Source organism: Muscardinus avellanarius, assembly GCF_963383645.1.
Source record: "Muscardinus avellanarius genome assembly, chromosome: 12".
Lineage (NCBI taxonomy): Eukaryota > Metazoa > Chordata > Mammalia > Rodentia > Gliridae > Muscardinus > Muscardinus avellanarius.
The window spans coordinates 12787282-12811606 of record NC_137798.1 but is presented as its reverse complement, the minus strand read 5'-3'; the positions used below and the strand labels follow the sequence as shown (position 1 = coordinate 12811606).

The window sequence follows — 24325 nt, the reverse complement described above, 5'->3', positions numbered from 1 at the left end:
GGTGGAACGGCTGCTGGGGATGCTGGCGAGGGGCAGTGGCTCCGGGCGTTGTGCGCTGCTAAGGATTGTGAGCTTTTATCTCGGAGAGGGAAGCTGAAAGCCTAATTTTTCTGCTAATGGAGACTGAGCCAGGGGCATTCTGCCTCTGAGTTACACCCCCAGTGCTTTGATTTTGAAATGGGGCCTCATGAAGTTCTGAGGGTCTCACTAAGTCGCTGAGGCTGGCACTGAACTTGTGATCCTCCTGTCTCACCTCCCAAGTACTGGGGTTTTAGTGTGTGCCACCATGCCTAAAGACGGGTTTTAAGCAGGAATGCAGCATGATCAGGTGCGGCAGGGGAGGAAAAAGGAAAAGCATTTAACCCCTGAGCACTGGGTTAAATAAGCATTTACCTTTTCAAAAATTTGAAGGTATGAGGTTGACATATTTTTCAAGGAGATGAAAAGAAGTTGAGAGGACAGAGGATGCATGAAAAGGAAGTTCTCCACCCGAAAAAGGTAGACACGCTGCCCTCAGATGTTAGTCTCTGGCTGTAATTCTGATAGGATACGCATTTTAACAATGTCACGGTGGCTACTCTATAGAGGATGGATCTGAGAGGTAAAAGCAGACACAAGACCAAGCAGGTGGTTGTCAAGGTAGTTAGTTCAGCCACGAGAAGAGAGTAGCATGGATTCAGGTGGTGACAGAGGAGTTGAGGTGAGGGTGGGACAGAAAAGCAACACTGATGAGTAGAATGGCGAGGACTGGGGATTATCTGGTTGTGGACCTAATAGCAAAGACAGGCTGGGATAGAGAAGAGAGAAAGGGGAGCGAGGCCACTGAGGAGCAGGGAAGGGATGGGTCTTCAGAGGAGGAAGGGGACTAAGGCACCGAGGGAGCGCCTTAGGTTGGCTCTGCTTCTTTTAAGACGGGACAAGGCTACCTAGGAAAAGTCAGAAGGGAAGAGAGGAGCGGGGCTGAGAAAATAGGTTCAAAAACATGGTTGTGAGGAATGGGCTCTCGAGAAACCACTATAAAGCTTCCAGGAAACACTGGCGCCAGCTAGAGATGGTGAATGTGAACTTAGGAGTGATCGTCTTCCTTTGTAGTTAGTGTTTCCTGGTGCTCAGCTGCTTGGGTGCAGGCACTAAGCAGGAGAATAAAGGTTTCATTCAAGGCGACATTTTGCCAGACCAAGTGCGAGCATAGACAGGGGCACACAAGAAAGTGATGAGGATGACAGGTCACAAGCTCTCTGCTGGAAATGGAGGACGTGAAGACAGGCAGGCTGCGGAAGCTGGACGTTCAAGGAACGGAAAATTCTAGGGAAGTCAGATGAGAGCTCAAGTGGGAGTACTTGAGGAGGGAAGTTGTGGTCAGAGTCCGCAGAAGTGATGTACAGGAGGAGCAAATACTGCCAAAGCCCAGGGTATGACTAGGAGACCAGACAGCGAAGGTAAACTGGAAGAAAAAGTTACAACGAATTACAAGAATAAATCCCAGCTACTCAGGAGGCTGAGTAAGAAGATCACTTGAACCATGAAGGCAACAGAACCGGAACAAGTCAGTTCTCCTAGTATGCTGCCAAAACATCCAAAGGAAAACTCTACGAAGATTAGAGTAGCTGAATAAGCTTTCCTCCTTCCAAACATTTTTCCAAATGGATGACCAGATAATTCTACATATTTGGGGAATGGTTAGTTAGTAAAAATGGCCTACTGATAAACAAGAAAACAATCTGAGAATGTACTAGTCTTCCCTGCTCAAAAGTTAAATAACAGGATATTTAAAACAAGGGCTAAGCCAGGCGTGGTGGCGCACGCTTGTAATCCCCGCGCTTGGGAGGCAGAGACAGGAGGATCGCCCAGGTTCGAAGCCAGCCGTGCGTGCTGGCTTAGGAGACCCTGTTTTCAAATAAAAATGTAAAACTAGGTCTGGGAGTGTAGCCCGGAGGTAGAAGGGCTTCCAGGAACCCCAGTACCACCAAAAAATAAAATAAAAATAAATAAATAAAACAAGGGGCTAAGCTGGGTGTGGTGGCGCACACTTATAATCCCCACGTTTGGGAGGCAGAGACAGGAGGATCGTGCAGGTTCGAAGCCAGCCGCACCGGTTTAAGAGACCCTGTTTCCAAATAAAAAAGTATAAAAATAGGTCTGAGAGTATAGCTTGGAGGCAGAAGGGTTTCCAGGATCCCAAGTGCCACCAAAAATAAATAAATAAATAAATAAATAAATAAATAAATAAATAAATAAATAAATACAAGGGGCTAAGGATATAGCTCAGTGATAGAGCACATGCCTTACACCACGAGACTCAGTTTTATCCCCAACACCACCAAACAGAAAAAGAAAGAGCCCGATGTGGTGGTGCACACTTGTAATCCCAGCATTCAGGAGGCTGAGACAGGAGGATCTGGGTTCACAGACAACCTCAGCTGCTTAGTGAGGTCTTTTGCAACTCAGTGAGTCTCTGTTTCAAAATAAAGAATAAGAAAATAGGACGGGGGGGGTGTAGCACAGCGGTAGAACACCCCCTGGGTTCCATCCTCAGTACCGCAAAGAAAAAAGAGAGGGGGGGGGAGAGGGAGAGAGAGGGAGGGAGGGAGGGAGGGAGGGAGAGAGAGAGAGAGAGAGAGAGAGAGAGAGAGAGAGAGAGAACGAACACATCACAGTTGTAAGGACATCTGGTAGATATGTGAAGACAAATTTATCCTTTCTCGTGATTCAATCAAGTAATAAAACTCATTTGAAGCCAGCCTCAGCCAGGCATGGTAGCACACACTTGTAATCCCAGCATTTGGGAGGTTGAGACAGGAGGATCGTGGTTCGTGGCCAGCCTCCGCTACTTAGTGAGGCCCTTTGCAACTCAGAGAGACCCTGTTTCAAAATAAAGAATAAGCCGGGCGTGGTGGCGCATGCTTGTAATCCCCACGCTTGGGAGGCTGAGACAAGGAGGATCGCAAAGGTTCGAAGCCAGCCTCAGCTACTTAGTGAGGCTCTCAGCAACTTAGTGAGATCCTGTTCCCAAATAAAATATAAAATAGATCTGAGAGTATAGCCTGGAGGTAGAAAGCCTCTGGGTTCCACCCCCCAGGACCACCAAAAAAAAAATGGGGCTGGGGGTGTAGCATGGAGGTAGAATGCCTCTGGGTTCCATCGCCAGTACTGGAAAAAAAAACTTATAAAAATTATTTCCAATTATTCAAGGATTTGTTTACCTCATCCATATTAAGGTAGATCCAAAAATCCTAATTTTTGTTTTTTGTTTTTTGTTGCGGGTCTGGGGATGGAACCCAGAGGCATATGACCTCCGGGCTACATCCCCTTACCTATTTTTATTCTTTATTTTTTGAAACAGGGTCTCACCAAGTTGTAGAGAGCCTCACTAAGTAGCTGGGGCTGTCCGTGAACTGCGATCCTCCAGTCTCAGCTTCCAAATGCTGGGATTACAAACGTGTGCCACCATGCCTGGCTAATCCTAATGGTTTTGAATGGCCCTAAATATTAAAAGTGATAAATGCTGACTGGCTTATTTTTAGATAAGTTATAATGAAAATGCAGCTATGTGGACACACACATATGCCCTTAGACATTACAAAATTATAAGCAACGAGAATGCCTGCATCAAAAAACAGCACCAAGCTGGTTCGAAGCCAGCCTCAGCTACTTAGTGAGACCCTATTTCCAAATAAAGCATAAAATAGGTCTGGAAGTATAGCCCAGAGGTAGAAAGCCCCTGGGTTCTACCCTCAGTATCACACACACACACACACACACACACAATTCATTAAATTTATATGATATAACCCATGCATAATAATATATCAGAAGTTGCAATCAAAGTGAATTCACAAGGAAAAGGTGGTCAGTGGCCATCTGTACACGTTGCTAGACAGTGACAACCACTCTGTGTAGTAGAATCTGATCTAACTACATAGAAAAAGAAACCTGGTTTAAAAAAAAAAGCTAACATTTTAAACATCCCACGATTCCAATTACATACTTTAAATCTACATACCTGAAATATGAATTTAAGTTAAGAGCAATTACAGTGTTGGGAGAGCTGACAACCACCACAACATCTAGGTCTTGGGACACTTTTAGAGAAGTAAAAGAAGAAATCCTGGCTGGCTCCTGTTGCTGCTCATTATCTCTGTCTTCTTGGTCAAGTGTTAAGTCCACATGAGCTACATCTGTGCCATCTGCAGTATTAAAAATATCTGAGTCGGAGTTAAAGAAAAATATCAAATTTTTTAGTGGTACAGGGGATAGAACCAGGGGCATTCTACCTCCAAGCTACACTCTCAGCCCATATATATAAATTATTTAGCTGTACTGAGGATTGAACCCAAGGGCATTCTACCTCCAAGCTACACCCTCAGCTTTATTTTTTATTTATTTAATTTATTCATTTATTATATTTATTTTTATTTATTTATTTAGCTGTACTGGGGATTGAACCCAAGGGCATTCTACCTCCAAGTTACACTCTGAGCCCTATTTTTTGAAACAGGGTCTCACTAAGTTGTGGCAGGTGTGAATACCTGAGCTGGGGTATAGCTCAGAGGTAGAATGCCCCAGTACACGAAAAAAAAAAAAAAAAAAAAAAGATTTTGGATCCCAAGCTGGAGATGTAACTCAGTGGTAAAGTCTTTGTCTAGCATGCATAAGTCCCTGGGTTCAATGTCCAGCACCATACACACATAAATTAAAAAAAGAATTCCCAAGTCATATCAACCTATTTCAAACGCCCAACAGCCACAAATATCCAAGAGCTCTTGTGTTAAGACCAGTTCTATAATATGGCAACAAAAATCAAGTTTATCTAGTATTTTGTGATGTTTCTACAAACAAGGTATACTTAAGACAGCAAAATCATTGCTTTAACTTAAAAATAAAATCCCCAAATCATATAAGGGGGCATTTTCCAAGTCTTCAAATTAATTTTGCTGATGACCAATAGATCTACTAAAAGAACCCCTAATATTTTCCAAAAAGAAAAAAAAAAACAAGTAAACAGTGGTTAAGCAAACCACTCATTAAGATGACAGAACCATCACTGAACATAAGAGGCAGATTATATCCACACATGAAACGACGATCACATCGTAAAAAGTCACTTATATCTTTCCTGGAACACGCATATCACAGAAGCTCAAGAATACACTCTGAATACAGAGGTATCGCAGAACACAGGCATTTTTAGAAAATACAAGTATGGATAATTATGACAGTGGGAAATGCCTGAACAGAATATAAAGTGATATGGGCGTTTTAGCTTTTTTCTTTTTTAGGTACTGGGGATTGAGCCCAGAGGCATGCTACCACTGAGTTACACCCCCCACAATTTTATTTTGAAGTTACTGGGCACTAGACTTGATCTCTAGATCCTCCGTCTCAGCCTCATTTTAAGTTTCTGACAATCTTTTTCCCTGAAGAGTCATACAGAAAAACCAATTACTCTTCATCTAGCCCAGCTCCCAAATCAAAAAAGGTTCATCTTTCTAGGCAGTCTCCTCCCTACATGTCAAGTAACATTTTTACAGCCAAGGATACAGATCCAGCCCAAACTACTCAAAACAAAAAGAATTCCTCTGCAGAGCTGCGTGTCAATAACCGTGTCCACTGTCTGCGCAGGCAAGGATAGCGTGAAACAGCTGAGTACTGTAATCTCAGCCTCTCTTTCAGGAAACAGAATGTGAAGAATGGTACATTTGTTGACAAACAATAATGATGTATTATTGTGAAATGACAGAATCTTCAAAGACAGGAGGGAAGCACCTATAAGACAAAAAGATTGCAAGCTCATAACTTATCGCTTTACAATTGGTTAGTTTGATCTTACAAATGCAAACAGGTAAAACAAATGAGAAACCGCACTAATTCCAACTCAAGGCAGTTACTAATCACACGCACGAAGCACCTGGTCACTGGAGTGAGGATGAATGAATAAAGACGGCCTCAGTTATTTCTGGTTCTTTCTACACGTGGCCAGAATCGGACAGCACATCAGAAGATTAAAAAAAAAAAAATCACCCAGGGGACCCCACAAGATCATAGGTTTTTAATTTTTTTTCTTAAAAAAAAAAATAAAGAACCTTACAATCAAGGGTAGAGAGTATGTTACTGCCCTAAAAACAAAGGCCTAGGTGTGTTGATTCTGTCCCCTGGAGCCATCAGGACAAGACTTAGTCTACAGCTCTGGAAACAGTCTAGATCAGCAATGTTTAACCGAAGTGGGCAAGTCACAGATGCAAGAGACATAGCCACACTGAAAAAAAACAGATGAGAAAAAAAAAAGATTCTTTTTTTTGGTTCTGGGGATCAAACTCAGGAGCAATCTACCTCTGACCCTGGATCTTTTTTATTTTTATTTATTTTTGTGTGTGGTATTGGGGATCAAAACAGGGGGATGTTACTTCTGGCTACACTCTGACCCTACTATTTTTTATTTTGAAACAGGGTCTAAGTTGCTGAAGCTGGCTTTGAACCTGATATTCTCTGGTCTCAACCTCCCAAGTGGTGGAATTACAAACATGTGCCACCTCACCCAGCTCCCTGGGCCTTTAAAATTTTTTATCTTGCTGGGCCTGGTGGCGCACACTTGTCATCCCCACACTTGGGAAGCGGAGACAGGAGGATCGCGCAGGTTCGAAGGCAGCTTTGCTGGCATAAGAGACCCTGTTTCCAAATAAAAATGTAAAAATAGGTCTGGGGGTGTAGCCCGGAGGTAGAAGGGTTCCATCCCCAGTACCACAAAAATAAAAAAAAAAAAAATAAAAAAAATTTAAACAGTCCTGTAAGCCCCAAATGGTGGCACATGTCTGTAATCTCAGTACTTGGGAGGCTGAGACAGGAGGACCACAGGTTTGCAGCCAGTCTCAGCTACTTCATGAGGCCCTCTGCAACTTAGTGAGATCCTATTTCAAAATAAAGAATAAAAAATAGGGCTTGAAATATAGCTCAGAAGTAGAGTGCTCCTAGATTGAATCCCCATGCACTACAAAAAAGGAAACAGGGTTTTGCTAAATTGTTGAGCCTGGCCTCAAACCAGTAACCCTCCTATCTCAACCTCCCAAGTACCGGGATTACAGGTGTGCATCACTGTGCCAGGCTCAGTTGAAATTTTAATAATGTGTATTATTAGCTGGGCGTGGTGGCACACACTTGTAATCCTAGTACTTGGGAGGCCGAGATGGGAGGACTGTGGTTCACGGCCAGCCTCAGCTACTTTGTGAGGCCCTCTGCAACTTAGTGAGAACCTGCTTCAAAAAAAGTAGGGCTGGGGGTAAAGCTCAGAGGTAGAATGCCCCTGGGTTCCATCCCTAGTATATTTAAAAAAAATGCATTATTATGTATGTGTGGTACTGGGAATGGAATCCAGGGCCCTTCTACCTTCAAGCTACACCCAGTCCTATTTATTTTTTATTTGGAGTGTCTCACTAGGTTGCTGAGAGCTACACTAAGTGCTTGAGGCTTCCAACTTGCAATGCTCCTATCTCAGCCTCCCAAGTACTAGGATTATAACTGTGCACCGCCATGCCTGGCTTCAGTGTATATTATTTATATCTAAAATATTATTCAACATGTACTAAGTCTTCAAAATATGTTATATAGATGACATTTAAAGTACATCTTCATTCATAGCAACCACATTTCAAGAGCCTCATGGGGTTAGTGGCTATCATACTGCACAATGTAGATCTCCTTCCCTGATTTCACCTCTACATGAACGTCCCGCAAAATATATAAAAGTAGCCAGATCGGTGGCATACACTTGTAATCCTAGTACTTGGGAGGCTGAGGATCGCAGGTTCGAAGACAGCCTCACTATGTAGTGAGACTCTTACCAACCTAGTTAGACCTTGTTTCAAAATAAATATAAAAATAGGGCTGAGGGTGTAGTTCAGAGGTAGAATGACCCTGGGTTCAATCCCCAGTGCCACACACACAAAACATATTTGTGTGTATATAATATATATCTTATAGTGATATGTACATATATTAAAGATGTATACATATCTATATATGGTAATCATAAATTTAAACACGATGACTTTTTTGTTTGTTTGTTTGTTTGTTTTTTTGGTGGTACTGGGGTTCCTGGAAGCCCTTCTACCTCTGGGCTACACTCCCAGACCTATTTTTACATTTTTATTTGGAAACAGGGTCTCCTAAGCCAGGGCGCGCGGCTGGCTTCGAACCTGCGCGATCCTCCTGTCTCTGCCTCCCAAGCGCGGGGATTATAAGCCTGCGCCACCACGCCCGGCTAACATGATGACTTTTTTATGGTACTAGGGGTGGTACTCAGGGGCTTTTCTACTCCCAGGCTACACTCCCAAACCTATTTTTATATTTTATTTGGAAACAGGGTCTCACTAAGTTGCTGAGAGCCTAAGTAGCTAAGGCTGGCTGGCTTTGAACCTGCGCGATCCTCCTGTCTCAGCCTCCCAAGCACGGGGATTACAAGCGTGCACCACCATGCCCAGCTTAAATTTAAACAGATGAAAGACCGTCTGCGTACTTACTGTTACCCTGATCTTCAATGAGCTTTTGTAATGTCTTCCCACTACAGCTGTATAATACGGATGCATCACACCCTCCATCTTTCAAGTTAAATTCATAGATGAGCAATTCATAGTTTTTGCTGACAGCAAGCAGTTTTGGCTTATCTGTTCGTAAGCTGTTGTTAGGAGAATCCTCCCAGACAAATCTAAGGGGAAAGTTTAGATCTGTTATATTCTATATCCACAGTTATATATATCCACAGTAGTAAGGAATGAAGGGCAGATGAGTAGAGAACAGCTTAGTTAATTCATTTGATACCATCAATTCTATGCTCCAACTTAAGAAAATGTAAACTGATCTAAGATTTCCTTCCTCTCCCCCCTGCCCCTTTGCTCTACACAAGAGTATGGAAATGGGAGGTTAAAAAGTGGTCATGGAACAAGAAATGTCTCGTTTCTTCATCTTAAGTTCTGACTGATGGCATATTCAAAAAACTGTCATGATCAAGTATATGGTGTATAATAATTTCAACAAAATACATACTTTGAGAAAAGTAGGCAGTAAATTCTATTATAAACTTGTTCATGTTTTTACCCTATATGCTTTTTTTTTTTTTTTTTGCAAGTCTGGGTATTGAATCCAAGGACATTCAACCTCCGAGCTACACCCCCTGTCCTATTTTTTTAATTCTTTATTTTGAAACAGGGTTTCACTAAGTTGTGGAGGGTCTAAGTAGCTGAGGCTGTCTGAGAACTGCGATCCTCCTGTTTCAGCCTCCTGAATGCTGGGCCACCACACCTGGCTTTACCCTATATTTTAATTCAACTAAAATTCAGTTAGAGCTGGGTGTGTTGGCACACATTTGTAATCCCTGTACTTGGGAGTCTGAGACAGGAGGATCATGCACGTTCAAAGCCAGCTTCAGCTACTTAGTGAGGTTCTCAGCAGCTTAGTGAGACCCTGTTTCCAAATGAAATATAAAAAATAGGTATGAGAGTGTAGTCTAGAGGTAGAAAGCCCCTGGGTTCTATCCTCAGTACCACACACACAAAAAAAAATTCAGTTCAAAGCCGAGTGTGGTGGTGCACACTTACAATCCCAGTATTTTGGAGGCTGAGATAGGAGAATCAAAGGTTTTCGGCCAGCCTCAGCAACTTAGTGAGGGCTTCTGCACCTTAGTGAGACCATTTCCAAATAAAAAATAAAATATATCTGGGAGTATAGCCCAGAGGTAGAAGCCCGAGGGTTCTATGCCCAGAACCACACACAAAAGTTAAAAAAAAAGTCCTTCTTGGTCCTTCTCACCTTTAATTTAATCAACTGACAAAAGAACACCCTCAGCAAGGGTGGTGGTGGTGGTGGTAGCACACCATCGTAATCCCAGCATTTGGGAGGCTGAGACTGGAGGATCGCGAACCTAGAATAGCCTCAGCTACTTAGCGAGGCCCTTTGCAACTGAGACCCTGTTTCAAAATAAAGAATAAAAAAATAGAGCTTGGGGTGTAGCTCAGTCGTAGGATGCCCCTGGGTTCCATCCCTAGTACTGCAAAAAAAAAAAAAAAAGAATATTCTCATTTCATTTACATTTTATCTCTTCTGATAGGTTCTCATAAGACCTACAGAATTCTGCTTTTCTCTTTATTCCTTTCTTTACTAGGCTGCATTCATAGGTACTTGATACTACTCAATAAACTAACTTAGGCTATGGAGAGACTCTTCTTCCTAATAGAAGTCAAGAATAAGAAATGCAAAATAAAAAAAAACAGGTTTATCCATTCAATGATTTAACAAACTAATTTCTACTAAGCATCAGGTGCTGTTAAGGACCTGGAGGTTACAGAGTGAGACCTTCTTTGCTACTTAGTCTTAAAGAGGAAATCACTTCTGAAATAAATTTCCTATTATTAAAAAAAAGCCCAAATATTCAGAGGGTACTCACAAACTTTATAATGTAAACAAAATCCTGAACCAAGAATTACAGAAGTTAAAATTAATGCATTATTGTAATTATGGCTCTTTTTGCCTTCTCAAGTCCTGGAGAAATCTAACAAGTAAGAACTATCTTATTTAACTTTATAGTCAAAAGCAGCGTGGTGGCGCAGGTTTATAATCTCAGCATTTGGGAGGCTGAGACAGAAAGATCGCGTTTCGCAGGCAGCCTCAGCTATTTACTGAGGCTCTTTGCAACTCAGTGAGACCCTGTTTCAAAACTTAAAAAAAAAAAGGGCTTGAGGTGTAGCTCGGAGTAGAATGCCTTGGGTTCCATCCCCAGTATAAAAAAAAAAAAAAAAAAAAAAAAAAAATGTTGCCGGGCGTGGTGGCGCACGCTTGTAATCCCTGCGCTTGGGAGGCTGAGACAGGAGGGTCGCACAGGTTCAAAGCCAGCCTCAGCTATTTAGTGAGGCTCTCGGTAACTTAGTGAGACTCTGTTTCCAAATAAAATAGAAAAAAGGTCTGGGAGTATAGCCCGGAGGTAGAAAGCCTCTGGGTTCCACTCCCAGTATCACACACACACACACACACACACACACACACACACACACACACACACAAAGTTTTTATAGTCGCTGCTCTTAGATAACAGTAGCTGTCTAGGTTAGCGAGTGAAAAGGACAAACTGGAGTCTCCCTGAAAGGCGAGCTGGGGAACCTATGTGTGAAGGAAAAAGCTGTTCCAATGACAACACAGCATCTGGATGATTTCAATCGGAGATCATCCCCAGCTGACATCTTTGAGAGAGACAGCCCAGCGTCAGCGCCGACACTGGGATGCATTCCAGGAAAGGGTCCAAAAAGGCACCGGGCTCGCCTGAGGCAGGCCGCCGCCCTCTCCCGACCCCCGAGGCGAGAGGGAGGCCTGCAGCGCCGCGGCCCGCACCTGCCCGGCTCTCCGCAGCACTTACTGGCCGAAGGGGCCCTCGAGCTGGCAGCCGCCCCCGCCCCGGCCGCCGGGCGCCAGGGAAAGGACTCGGAGGCCGCCCGCAGCCGTCAGGCTCCCTAGGACCTCCTGCTCTCTGTGCAGCTGCGCCCGGGGGCCCAGCCGCGCGGTCGCCTCGGCGGGGACCGGCACCAAGAGCATAGACAGAACCCGCTCCATGGTCCCGGCGCCGGCTACCGCGGAACTGCACTTCCGGCCCCTGCGTGACAGCCGGCCGGGTCCGGCTGCTCCTTCCGGTCCCCCGCCCGGAAGCCGACTGCGTCCAGCGCATGCGCAGTGTCCGGCGCCGCTCACGTGCTGCGCGTGACTCCTACGAGCCTGACAGCATCTCCACCCAGTTACTTCCCTTATTTGCGCCAAACTCCAGCCAAGCTGCAGCTCCCCTTCTCTTTTTGCTTAACTACACAGAAATAAATGAAGGCCTAATTTTGTGACCTTAGGCAGGATGTTGCAGCCCATCTCTGTCGGTGGCATTACCAACATGGCCACCTTAGACCAGCTGCCTACTGCTCCATTGGAACCCAGTTCCTGCCTCTCTTAGAGTGCCTTTTTATGTTTACAGGCGTTGTGCTGGTACTGTTTTCTGGGTAGCCACGACAAGGCCTTACAGCCCTGATATATCATGACGGTGTCAATTTGAACATTGAGGGCAAACGATGCCCCTTGTAATGGGCAGAGTAAGGGGACCTAATATTCTGTTAATTGGCTAAGTTTAAGATTACTCCACAAATTCTTTTGCCTGTACCAAATTAGCAAATAGCAAAAGCAACTCCATTTTGTTTCTGTCAGCCATTTTCAGGCTTTCACTTACCTCCCCTTCCCTTTCTTTCCCACCATGCAAAAGTAAATGTGCCGCTCAAGGCAGGGACATTAAGCTCTTGTCAAATAAGACAGATAACCGCCCGTTCTGCTTCTATAAGATGGCTTGTTCTAGCTCATCAAGGCCACCTGTGTGGGGGTTATTTTTCTCTTTTTCCTCCCCTATATATGCCCGGAAGATAGTGTGCCCCTCCAGTCAGATTTCTAGACCGAGGGCACCGCTGCTGGCCAGCTAATAAAGGCTTCAATTGGCACTTTCCCTTAAAATGGGAGTCTCATTTCTTTCTAAACCTGCATACAACAGGGTGGAGATGATAGTGTTGCTGTTTCATTACTTTTTTGTGGGGGGGGGTATTGGGAATGGAAGCCAGGGGCATTCTACATCTGAGCTATACCCCCACACACACACTATATTTTATTCTTTATTTTTTGAAACAGGGTCTAAGTTGCAGGTAGCCTAAGTAGCTAAGGCTGGCTGTGAACCTGTGATTATCTTGTTTCAGCCTCCCAAGTTCTGGGATTACAAGCATGTGCCACCACACCCGGCTTATTCTACTTTTCTCAAGGAAATATGGTCCAAAATCAGAAGGTGTGGAGGAATTAAGAGAGATGTTAATGTATTTGGGTAAAGGATTCCCATTAGCAGTACCATATTAACACATTCCCCACACTGAGAACATTTCAGCTGTTTTTTTTTTCTTCTTCTTTTTGGTACTGGGATTGAATTCAGAGGTATTCTATCTCCAAGTTATACCCCAACATGATCTTACTTATTTGGAAATAGGGTTTTACTAATTTGCCAAGGCTGGCTTTGAACCTGTGATCCTCCTGTCTCGCCCCCAACTACTGGGATTAAAAACCTGTACCACCACTCCAGGAGAGAACATTTTATCTTAATTACTTCTGATAGTCCATTTTCCCCCATAATATTTATCACTACTTGGTATTTTCCAACACTTCTATCCAACCAGTATGTAAACTTCAAAAGACTGCCAAGTATGATGGCAGTATCTGAGAGGCCAAGAGAATCACAGGTTCAAGGCCAGCCTCTAACTTGACAAGGTCCCTCAGTAACCTAATCAAAATAAACAGGACTGGAGCCAGGCATAGTGGCACATGCTTGTAATCCCAGCATTCCAGAGGTTAAGACAGGAGGGTCGTTGTTCCCTGACAGCCTCAGTTACTTACTGAGGCCCTTTGCAACTTGGTGAGACCCTGTTTCAAAATAAAGAGTAAAAATTAGGGCTGGGGGTGTAACTCAGTGGTAGAATGCCCCTGAGTTCCATCCCCAGTACTGCAAATAAGATAAACAGGACTGGAAAGGGTAGCTTAGAGATGTACTACCCCCGTGGTTCAACATCCAGTACCAAAAAGATTAAAACAAAAATACTGTGTTGCTCAACACTGTTACCCTCTTGCCTAAAACAGTGCCTGGTTCCTAAAAGGCACTCCAAGCTGGGCGTGGTGGCACATGCTTGTTATCACAGTACTTGAGAGGCTGAGACACAGGATCAGGATTGCAGGTTCTAGGACAGACTCAGCAAGTAATGACTTAACATAGTAAAACCCTGTTTCCAAATAAAAAATAAGGTTGGGGGTGTAACTTAGAGGTAGAATGCCCGAGGTATAATCCCCAATGCCACAAAAGTATAGGGCACTCCAGTGTATGTTGATGGCTGGATCACCTTATTTTTCAAAACCAAACCTTTATCTCAATAGAGACATTTATATTTAACCATTTTAACTCAACTACAACTATTTTCCTTATATAAAAATCGGCAACATTGAAGCACTTTCCCAGGTTAGAACTTTATAACATATCTTTTATAATCAGGACATTCTTGACACATTCAACATAAGTATCTTCATGAGCACTTCAAACTTACAAGTTTCAACACATCATGTGATTACTTCTTTAATTATAACTCATTAAGCTATGCCTTATTTCTAGAGACATTATTCACATTTTGAGAAAGGATATGAAAGTGTTTGGGGCAGGCTCCTCCGACATATCAGGACATAAGCATGTCTTCAGACTCTCTGGATCTCTGTAGACAGCTCATATCGTTTAGAATCTAATGACTGGAACTTCCCACCTAAGTCCTCCAGAACACACACATCAGTAGATCCAGGCAAGCCTACAAAGAGAACAGGTGTTAATCACAGGCACAATTCCATTTCACAAGTATCTGTGTGATTTAATCAATATCTAGCTCTTTCTAGCAGATGGTAATTTTTTGGGGGGTAGTTTGGGGATGGAACCCAGAGGCATTTGGCCTCCGAGCTACACCCCCTGCCCTATTTTTTTTTTTTTTTTGGTGGTACTGGGGGTGGAACCCAGAGGCTTTCTACCTCCAGGCTATACTCCCAGACCCTTTTTTTAAAAATATATTTTATTTGGAAACAGGGTCTCACTAAGTTGCTGAAAGCCTCACTAAGTAGCTGAGGCTGGCTTTGAACCCGTGCGATCCTCCTGTCTCAGCCTCCCAAGCGCAGGGATTACAAGCGTGCGCCACCACGCCCGGACCTATTTTTTTTTTATTCTTTGTGTGTGTGTGTGTGTGTGTGTGTGTGTTACTGGGGGTGGAACACAGGGGCTTTATCACTTCCGGGTTATACTCCAGACCTATTAACTTTATTTGGAAACAGGGTCTCACAAAGTTGCTGAAAGCCTCACTAAGTAGCTGGGGCTTTTAATCTGTGTGATTCTCCTGTCTCAGCCTCCCAAGTGCTGGGATTACAAGTATGTGCCACCACGCCCAGCTTTTATTCTTTATCTTGAAACAGGGTCTCACTAAAGTTGCGGAGGGCCTCACTAAGTAGCTGAGGCTGGCTGTGAACCGCAATCCTCCTGTCTCAGCCTCCTGAATACTGTGATTACAAGCGTGCACCACCATGCCCAGCTGCTGATGGTAAATTCTGATGATGAAGATTACCTCTTATTTATGCTTACATCTAGGCATTGCTGTGCCTCAAATATTTCTTCAACGAATTAAAATTTAACTTTTCAAATTAATTCTTGCCCTCAAATTTCACTAACAATGACACCTGGGAATAAATTTAAAGGCTGGCTGAGGAAACTGGCCATAGGGCCCTAACTTGGGTTTGACTGGTTACTTAGAGTAAATGCTAGTGTCTAGAACTATTTTTTTTTTTTTTGTAGTACTGGGGATGAAGCATTCTACCTCCGAACTATAACCCCAGACCTATTTCATTCTTTTACTTGTAATCAGGGTCTAAGTTGCAGAGAGCCTAAGTAGCTGAGGCTGATACCTGCAATCCTCCTGTCTCAGCCTTCCAAGTACTGGGATTACAAGCGTGCACCAGCACGCCCGGCTTTGTCTACAACTATTCCTATAGAAGTTGTTATTCATGCCCATAGTTTAAAGGAAAGTAGAGTGACAGAACAGAGTGGGCTTGAATGGGGGCTATCACCCTGTTTATACCACTTACTCCATCCTGGTCTCCAGCTGCTGAACCAGTTGTTTGTCCACATGGTGACAGAAGAGGGGAAGTAGGTTGCTAGGGAAGGTTAGGGGTTCTGCCAGAGAGGCTGTAGGCATCTGGGCTATCTCCCAGGCAATCAAAACTACCATGTCTGTCCTGGAAGGCAGAAAAAAGAGACACATCAGAGCTTTTATATTTGTACAGGAAACTAAGACTCTAGGCCAAGGTTCCTTTTTTAAAATTTATTTTACTAGGGCTTGAACTCAGGCATTCTGCCTCCAAGCTACACCCCAGCCCTATTTTTATTTTGAAACAGGGTCTTGCTAGGTTGATGAGAGTCTCACTACTTGCTGAGGCTGCTCTTGAACCTGCGATCCCCCTGTCTTAGCCTCTTAAGTACTGGGATCACAGGCATATACTACCAAGCTTGGTTTCCTTTTTTTTTTTGTGTGTGTGTGTGTGTGGTGCTGAGGATTGAAGCCAGGGGTATTCTGCCTCTGAGCTACACCTCCAGCTCTATATTATTTTTTGTGGTACTGGGGATGGAACTCAGAGGCATTTTACCTCTGAGCTACACCCCCAGCCCTATTATTTATTCTTTATTTTGAACAGGGTCTCACTGATTGCAAAGGGCCTAAGTGGCTGAGGCTGTCCGTATACCACGATCCTCCTGTCTCGGCCTCACGGTCTCACTGAGTTGCAGAGAGCCTCACTAAGTTTCTGAGGCTGTGAACCTGTGATTCTGCTGTCTCAGCCTCCCAAGTACTGGGGTTACAAGTGTGCACTACCATGCCTGGCTTTCCTTATCCTTTCACCATGGCTGTCACCACCACCTCCACTCCCAGATAGGAACTTAGAGGTAGTACTTGGTGGTGTGTGCCAGGCAATGCTTCAGTTTTTGGTGTGTGCCAGGCAAAGTTTTTTTTTGTTTTTTGGTGGTACTGGGGTTCCTGGAAACCCTTCTACCTCCAGGCTATACTCCCAGCCCTATTTTATACTTTTTTTAAAATTTGGAAACAGGGTCTCTTAAGCCAGCATAGCTGGCTTCAAAACTGCGTGATCCTCCTGTCTCCACCTCCCAAGCATGGGGATCACAAGCGTGCGCCACCACGCCCAGCTCTGCTTAAGTTTTATACATCTTCCTATTTAATCTTACCTCTAAGGAGTTAGTGCCATCATCCTTAGTTTATAGATGAGGACACAAAGAAAAATGAAATAATGGCCATTGCTAGCAAATGACAAGCCAAAACTTGAATCTAGGTTTATGTGACTCAGACTTGAGAAATCAACATTCTGTGGCACTATAGAAAAAAAAAAAAAGCAGAACCACTACAATCCTGCTATTTCTCCTTTCCCTGCCCCACTTCTTCTCCAGTACTTGAATATGTCACTTAAATCTCAAGCCAGGCGTGGTGGTGCACGCTTATAATCCCAGCATGCGGGAGGCTGAGACAGAAGGATCGCGGTTCACAGCCAGCCTCAGCTATTTAGTGAGGCCCTTTGCAACTCAGTGAGACCCTGTTTCAAAATAAAGAATAAAAAATAGAGCTGAGGGTGTAGCTCAGAGGTAGAATGCCCCTGGGTTCCATCCCCAGTACCACACACACACACACAAAAAAAATCTCCCATCTGGCTCAGCCGGCATACCCCTGGGGTACTGAATTAAGTGTCAACAAGCCTTCCTTTCTTACCAAGCTGTGTGGTCACTGTTGGGCTCCCCGAGGGAAGACTCCAGGGATGTCAGCTGCTCCCCGTGACTCAGCAGGGCATAGAGCAAGGATATTCCAAACTGCAAGTGAACTTATATTTAATTATATAAATCTAGGACAAAATGAGTTCTCCTTGGGCATCTGGCGCTTCTTCGGCTTGGCTACCTTTCACAGGGCAGCGTTGCATTCACAGATAGAAACCATTATCCACAAAAGCTGTCAGGTTTTCCACTGACTAGACAAAGAACCTTTCCGAAAGAATTAGTGTTCTGAGCTTTGCACAAGTCTCTCTTGTCTGTAGATAAGGAATGGATCCAGGAAGGGGACAGGTAGCCTGTGGACCCCACTTGAAGAAGCATTACTTTCCAGCAAAGATCTCCAGAGATAAGTATACAAGATAATCCTAGGGTCAACATCAGAACTTTCACATCTAGAGTCTCACCCCTTAGAACTTGCTATCTTGTATTTACTACGCACCGATTCTTAATAGTGTTACGTATATAGATATATGATTTAGAAAAATACACTTGCGGCATAGCTTACAATTTCTTATTAAAAGGAGCACACAATCAAGAGTCTGGAGATCTGCTGTAGCGGCAGGGAACCTGCAGATTTGTAGGCCCCCACAATCAAGAGTCTGGAGATCTGCTGTAGCGGCAGGGAACCTGCAGATTTGTAGGCCCCCTGCCCCAGCCTCCTGATTGACGCTTTGGGGGAGGGACCAAGGAACTGACCCAGCAAGCTCTCCTGGTGATCCATGCCCGCTATAAGAAGCATTGCAGCAGTTACGACTCGTGCAGTGATGAGAATGTCTCATTTATTCCTGGTTAATGATGCCACTTGGAAGCTTTTTGTGTTGGGGGGGGATGCTGGGGATTGAACCCAGGGGCATTCTGCCTCTGAACCACACCCCAGCCTAGCTTTTTATTACTTAATTTTGGAACAGGGTCTAAGTTGTGGAAGGCCTCACTAAGTAGCTGAGGCTGGCTGCGAACCCAGATCTTCCTCCTCCTCCTCCCCCCAAGTTCTGGGATTGCAAGCGTGTGCCACCACGCCCGGCTACTTGGAAGCTTTCTATGGAAAGAGAAGAGCCTCCCAGATGCGTTACCTGGTTCTGAAGTACCACATTGACTGGTCGCTCCGAGGAGCCGGGTGGTAGCAACATTAGTCCCTGAAGTCCTTGCAGGAGTTCACGGAAGGTCAAGTGACGGATACATTTGCCCAGGGGCTTGAACAACATGTGCAGGGCCTGCAAGAGAACCAGTAAGCACCTCTCCCAAACTCCAGTGGTACTGCGTCTTCTCCGATGTAGCCTCTAGTCCAATCTACTGCTGGTCTGCCTCCGGGTCAGGTTCCTTTACCCGAGCTATTTCCACTCAAGACTCTCCATCCTTAATAGTGAGCCCTGCCATTCCCACCTGCCCTATGATGCCTTCCCTAAGGAAATAAATGTGGGACCGGGCACTTATCGGGGGGCCCTTTTATCACACCGCCACAGCCAGCTCACTCACACGTGTGTAGCCCCACAGCTTTTATTGATCACACCCGAAGATGATCCACTGGTCTAATGGCAGTTTGTTTTGTAACTTTCTCCTCTGAGGGGGTTGGGGTCCCCCCATCACTGCCCAGAACTCTGCTGGCATCTCTAAGGGGCTGGGGAGTGGAAGGAAAGAAAGATCCCCCACCTAGCCAGAAGAGCACAGTACCTGGTCAGTCACATCCCTCCGGACCAGCAGGGGCAGATTGTGTGTGATAGTCAAAAGAAGGCTGACAGCCTGCTCGCGGGGCAGGAAGGGGAGCAGCCGGGCTACCAAGGTTTTCCCCTTCCTCACGGAGAGCACCTGCAGGAAGCTATCTGCTGCTTCTCTGTTGGGAGAGAGCCTTTTCAGAGCTCGCAGCAAGGAGGACGTAGCCTGGGAGGAGGGGCGGCAGTGAGGCCAGCATCTCTGCTGATCCTTCCCTCCCTGGGTCCAGGCGGGGCCTTCACACTCACTCCAGGCTGTTTTGCTCCTGGGTCTTTAGAGCTTGGAAGAGCTTCTCCACCTGGCTCCCCTGTTGCCTAGCGTAGCAGTGCTGTGGAAGCTCATCCTTCTGGCCCTCCTCTATCTCTAGTAACTGAAGGAACATCTGGGCATTTGAGGGTGGAGAAAGGAGAGAGAGAGAAATAGATCTGAGCAACATCCCACTCTCAAAGGGAAGTCAGGAAACTCTGTCAAGGAACTGACGTCTCACCTTCTCAATCCGGGATAATACCTGAAGCCGCTGACTGCTTGGAGCTCCTGAATCCTAGAAGAGGCCCTGGCCATGAGCCACGCCGCCACGCCAGCAGCCCAGGCCGCAGACTAGCTACAAATGGAACTGGACATTCCTAGACACAAATCCGCACCATACTGCTTCCTCTTGGGTCACAGTCTGAACTCAAACATGAGGATGCTCTGAACCTTTCTCCCAAAGAGGGGGGAGAAAAATGTTCTGGGAAGATAATGGTCCTACCTGTTCTTGGGTTCCATGAGATACGGCATCAATAGCTCGGCGAGGGCTAAAACATGTAGAGACAGCTACCTGGCCCAGGGAACCCTCAATTCGAACCACTGCATGAAAGGAGTCAGGAGAGGCACATTTCTCTCCCCTTTCCACCCTGCGTCCACCCAGGTGCCTGGCCCAAGTCCGCAGGGCAGCCTGGTCCTACCCGACTCATAAGCCTCCGCCTTCTGAATGTAAGGGGTCACCAGTTTGAGGGAGTCAACCCTGTTCCTTCGTCCAAGTAGTTCATCTGCCTGCTTCTTCTCTAGCTTCTGATAATATTCCTGAGAGTCCAGGGAATAGAAAAAGCAAAACCAGACGCCTGTCTTCATCTTCTGAACTTGAGATTTTCATGTGCAACTTTTTTGTTTTGTATTGGGGTTGACCCAGGGGCATTCACCTCCAAGCTACACACCAAAGCCCTTTTTTTTATTTTGAAATAGGGTCTTGCCAAGTTAATGAGGCTGGCCTCAAACCTATGATCCTCCTGTCTCGGCATCCCAAGTACTGGAATTATAGGCATGTACCATTGCACCCAATTTTTCAGGTACTGTCTCTTAACACACCCTCTCCTACAGCGTCCTTTCCAGAAATGACCCTGGAACCTTAGCCTTCCTAACATTTTGTTTTATTTTACTTATTTGTTTCCCAGCATCTTTGGTACCTGTTACTTTTTTTTTTTTTTCCAGATGGGATCTCACTATATTCCCAAGGCTGGCCTTTAACTTACAACCTCTTGCCTCAGGTGCCCAGGTAGCTGGGAATATAATACTACCACACCTGGATTTCCTAGCACTTTATTCATAATAATAATAATAACTACTACTACTATTATTATTATTATTATTATTATTATTATTGGTACTGTGGATTGAAGTCAGCGGCATTCTACCTCTGAGCTACACTTTGAGCCCTACTTTATTTTTTTTTTTAGTTTGAAACAGGGTCTAAGTTGCCGAGGCTGACAGCAAACTGCAATCCTCCTGTCTCAACTCCCCAGGTACTGGGATTACAAGTATGCTCCACCACACCTGGCTCCTAGCAGTTATCCTCAGGTGCTGCAAGCCACGTGCCACCTGTCTTGGGATTCTCATACCAAGTATCTTTTGAGCTAGGATACGACCATCACGTCCGATGACAGAACAGAGGGCAAAGAACCAAGAAGCAAACCTGTTCCTGCATCTGCAACGGTCCTTGGTACCTCTTTCCAACAACGCGCATACTGCACACTCTACACCCCTTCCCATTCTCATCCTGTGTCCCCACCTGTACTTTCCTGAATCAGTTATCTGATGGCTTCAAGACCACTGGCAGCTTGGAGTCCAGAGCTAGCATGAGGAACGTGCCGGTCAATTGGTCTCTGGACCACCTTTAAACATCTGTGGATTTGCTCAGCAGCTCTCAAACCTTCTAAGGCAAGTTGTGGAACCCTAGACTAAAAGCCACTAGCCAGGCATGGTGGTGCATGCCTGTAATCCCAGCACTTGGAGGCTGAGACAGGAAGATCGCAGGTTCAAAAACGGCCTCAGCTTCACTGACTCTCAGCAACCTAGTGAGACTGTTTCAAAATAAAAAAAATAAAGAAGGCTGGGGTAAAAGCCCAGAAGTAGACTGCCCCTTAGGGTTCAATCCCCAAGTAAAACACACACACACACACACACACACACACGTGCCCCACACTAAAATAATAGGCCTGGCATGATGGAGCAGCTCATAATCTCAGTACTTGAGAGGCTGGGACAGGAGGCTTGCAGGTTGGAAGCTAGCCTTAGCCACTTCCATAAGGCTTACTTTAACTTAGCAAGACCCTGTTTGCATAGAATGTCCCTGAGTTCAATTCTCAGCACCACACAAAAAAATGTAAAGTTAAAAAAATAAAGCTGGGCAAGCTGGGCGTGGTAGCACACATAGCTCAGAGATAGAATGCCCCTGGGTTCCATCCTCAGTAACACACACACACACACACACACACACACACACACGGCAAAAAGAAAAAATAAGCTTAAATAAGACTTTCTTCATTTAGGAGCAGTACCAAAAAAGCAAACCTATTTCACTTTCACTAATCATGGCAGAAAGAGGAGGGCTTTTAAACCCAATGGAAAGAAATAAACTAATACACGGGAAGGAGGTAAAGGTGAGAATATTGGCAGGGAGTTCAAGGATGTCAAGGAGAAGGAGAAAGCCTAGACAGCCCCGAAGCCTCTGGATAAAGTGCTCAGACTTGCCACACAAGTAGAGGGGATGGAAGCCGGGGGACAGGAACCGAAATGCCTGCCAGCATTTGTTCACACCAAGAACTGGATCTGTGTTTTAGCCCTAAAGAGTGAGAAGTAGTTGCACATTTACAGCAAATACTCACAAAATCGTACAGAGGGAAGGTCTATATATCCAGGGTGAACAGGGAAAATTCTCAGCACAGGAGACAAAAATCTCAGTGTATTAAGGAAGTTGTAAAAAACCTCATTTGGCTGCAGTAGAGGAGAATAGAAAGAGTGTGGTGTGCCAGCTTTAGGAATAGGCCGCCCTGTCCTGTAATAGTCATCTCTCCTACGTGAACCACGTGGCCTCCGTGAGTTGAAGAGAGGAGAAGGCAGGCCCAAAAAGTTAGGCTCATTTGGCCCCAAGGCCAGAAGCGGAGCCCAGCACCCCGGGCTCACCTGGTAGTAATAGTCGTCCAGGTGTGGGTTCTCACTCTGCAGCTGAACCATCTGCACTTTTATCACCCAGTCCTTCTCTTTTCGGGTCATGAGGTTAGCATAGAAGTCTGGCTGCTGCGACCAAGGCTTCTTGGCTGGGAGACTTCAAGCCAGCAGGAACATCTCTTTAGCCCCCCCCCCCCATCACCACCCACAGTGAAGTCCCAGGCAGCGGGGCACTCTGGGAAGGAGGGGACAGAGTACAATGGTGGGCGCAGAGGCCCTGGGAGGTGCCTGGTCACCAGGGACGGCGTGCACATGCGGAGAGGCTGCCCTCAGCCCTGCTCCTCGGCTGCTTTACCTTGGTGTTTGACTCTGCTGTTGCTGCTGCTGCAAAATCCGTTGGTGCCGAGGGTGGAACTGGGTCAGGTGGCTGGGTAGACTTTGAAATGAGCTCGGTGGCAGGAAGCTCTCTGTCTGCTGCTTCTATTCACCCGCCCAGGGTGAGCTCAGGGTGACATCTAAGGGAACCCTATTTGTTCCTGTGCTCATCCTCAATCAGCCAACACGAAGCATCGGATCCTCCTCCCCACCCCACTACCCCAACAAATACCCTGAGATATATTTTCCTCCTAGCTGGCTGGAGCAAATCTTGGCCCCATCGGGAAAGTTTTGGCTTGGTTGCTAAAAACTCTTTGAGTTCTGGTCTCAGTTCCGTCATGCTTAGCTGACCCCAAATCTTATTAATTTCCTTGAGGCTTCACCTCCTCATCTGTGAGGGAGAAGAGATTGAACTATAAGTATTTTTTTTATTTTTGGTGGTACTAGGGATGGAGCCCAGGGGCATTCTATCTCTAAGCTACAACCCCTAGCCCTATTTTATCCTTTTGTTTTGAAACAGGAGCTCACGAAGCAACCGGGGCTGGCTGTGAACCTGTGATCCTCTTGTCTCAGCCTCCCAGATACTGGGATGACAAGTGCGTCCACCTTGCCGGGCTCTGTATTTTACTGTGGCAACTTAACAGAGCAGCCACCAGCCCTCCTCAGCCACCACTTCTCGATATCTCTAGAAAGAACTCAGCTTGTCAGAATGCTAGGGTCCCTGGCACCTGACATTGGTACCTACCTGAGCCCAGGGGGCCACAAGGTCAGCGGGCTGCCCAGGAGAGGTGAATCTGGCAAGGGCTGATGAGGTCCAAAGTGTGGGACTGGAGAGCTGGTGCTGGGAGATGTAGGCTGGGGAGAAATTGGTGGCAGGTAGACAGGGGGGCCGAGGCGGCCATTTCCACAGAAAACGCCACTCAAGCTCAGTTCCTTCCCTCCTCTGTCTCTCCTTTCCCCTCAAGAACTCCACACAACGTTTCTCTATGTTAGGGACCCCTCAGGCCAGCTGCGAGGGTACCAGACTGATTTCTACCCTTGTTTCACCAGAGTTTGTCACCTTTCGGGAAGCTGCTCTTCTATCTCTGACAGTGCGTGCATTACTAGGATTGAACCCAGGGGCATTCTACCTCTGAGCTACATCCCCAGACCCACTTTATTTTTTTATTTCGAAATAAAATCTTGAGCTGGGCATGGCGGCGCACACTTGTCATCCCAGCATTTGGGAGGCTGAGACAGGAGGATCTAGGTTCGCAGCCAGCCTCAGCTACTTAGTGAGGCCCTTTGCAACTCAGTGAGACCCCATTTCAAAATATAGAATAGAGCCGGTGTGGTGGCCCACACTCGTAAAACCAGCATTCGGGAGGCTGAGACCAG

General features: G+C 45.6%; 2 protein-coding genes across 2 annotated transcripts in view; both read right to left on the bottom strand.

Annotated features, from left to right (window-relative positions):
• Positions 1–11595, bottom strand: part of SPG11 (SPG11 vesicle trafficking associated, spatacsin) — a gene marked incomplete at its 3' end in the record, with an annotated part of 69637 nt that extends 58042 nt beyond the window's left edge. The window contains exons 1-4 of the mRNA XM_080707030.1: positions 11396–11595; positions 8514–8698; positions 5542–5766; positions 4004–4205 (exon numbers count right to left, since the gene is read on the bottom strand). Coding sequence (XP_080563156.1) covers positions 4004–4205; positions 5542–5766; positions 8514–8698; positions 11396–11589 — 806 coding nt within the window. The 5' untranslated portion in view covers positions 11590–11595. The remainder of the gene's footprint in view (positions 1–4003; positions 4206–5541; positions 5767–8513; positions 8699–11395) is intronic.
• A 4103-nt stretch (positions 11596–15698) lies between these two features.
• PATL2 (PAT1 homolog 2) lies at positions 15699–23797 on the bottom strand (the record flags this gene model as incomplete). Its single annotated transcript, XM_080707586.1, has 11 exons — positions 23694–23797; positions 22929–23000; positions 22589–22730; positions 20095–20212; positions 19899–19996; positions 19638–19691; positions 19399–19532; positions 19112–19271; positions 18514–18654; positions 17388–17485; positions 15699–15852 (listed from the first exon to the last, which is right to left on the bottom strand). Exons 3-11 carry the CDS (start codon positions 22676–22678, stop codon positions 15699–15701), a joined length of 1047 nt encoding a protein of 348 aa, XP_080563712.1. The 5' UTR covers positions 22679–22730; positions 22929–23000; positions 23694–23797.
• Positions 23798–24325: the final 528 nt, after the last annotated feature.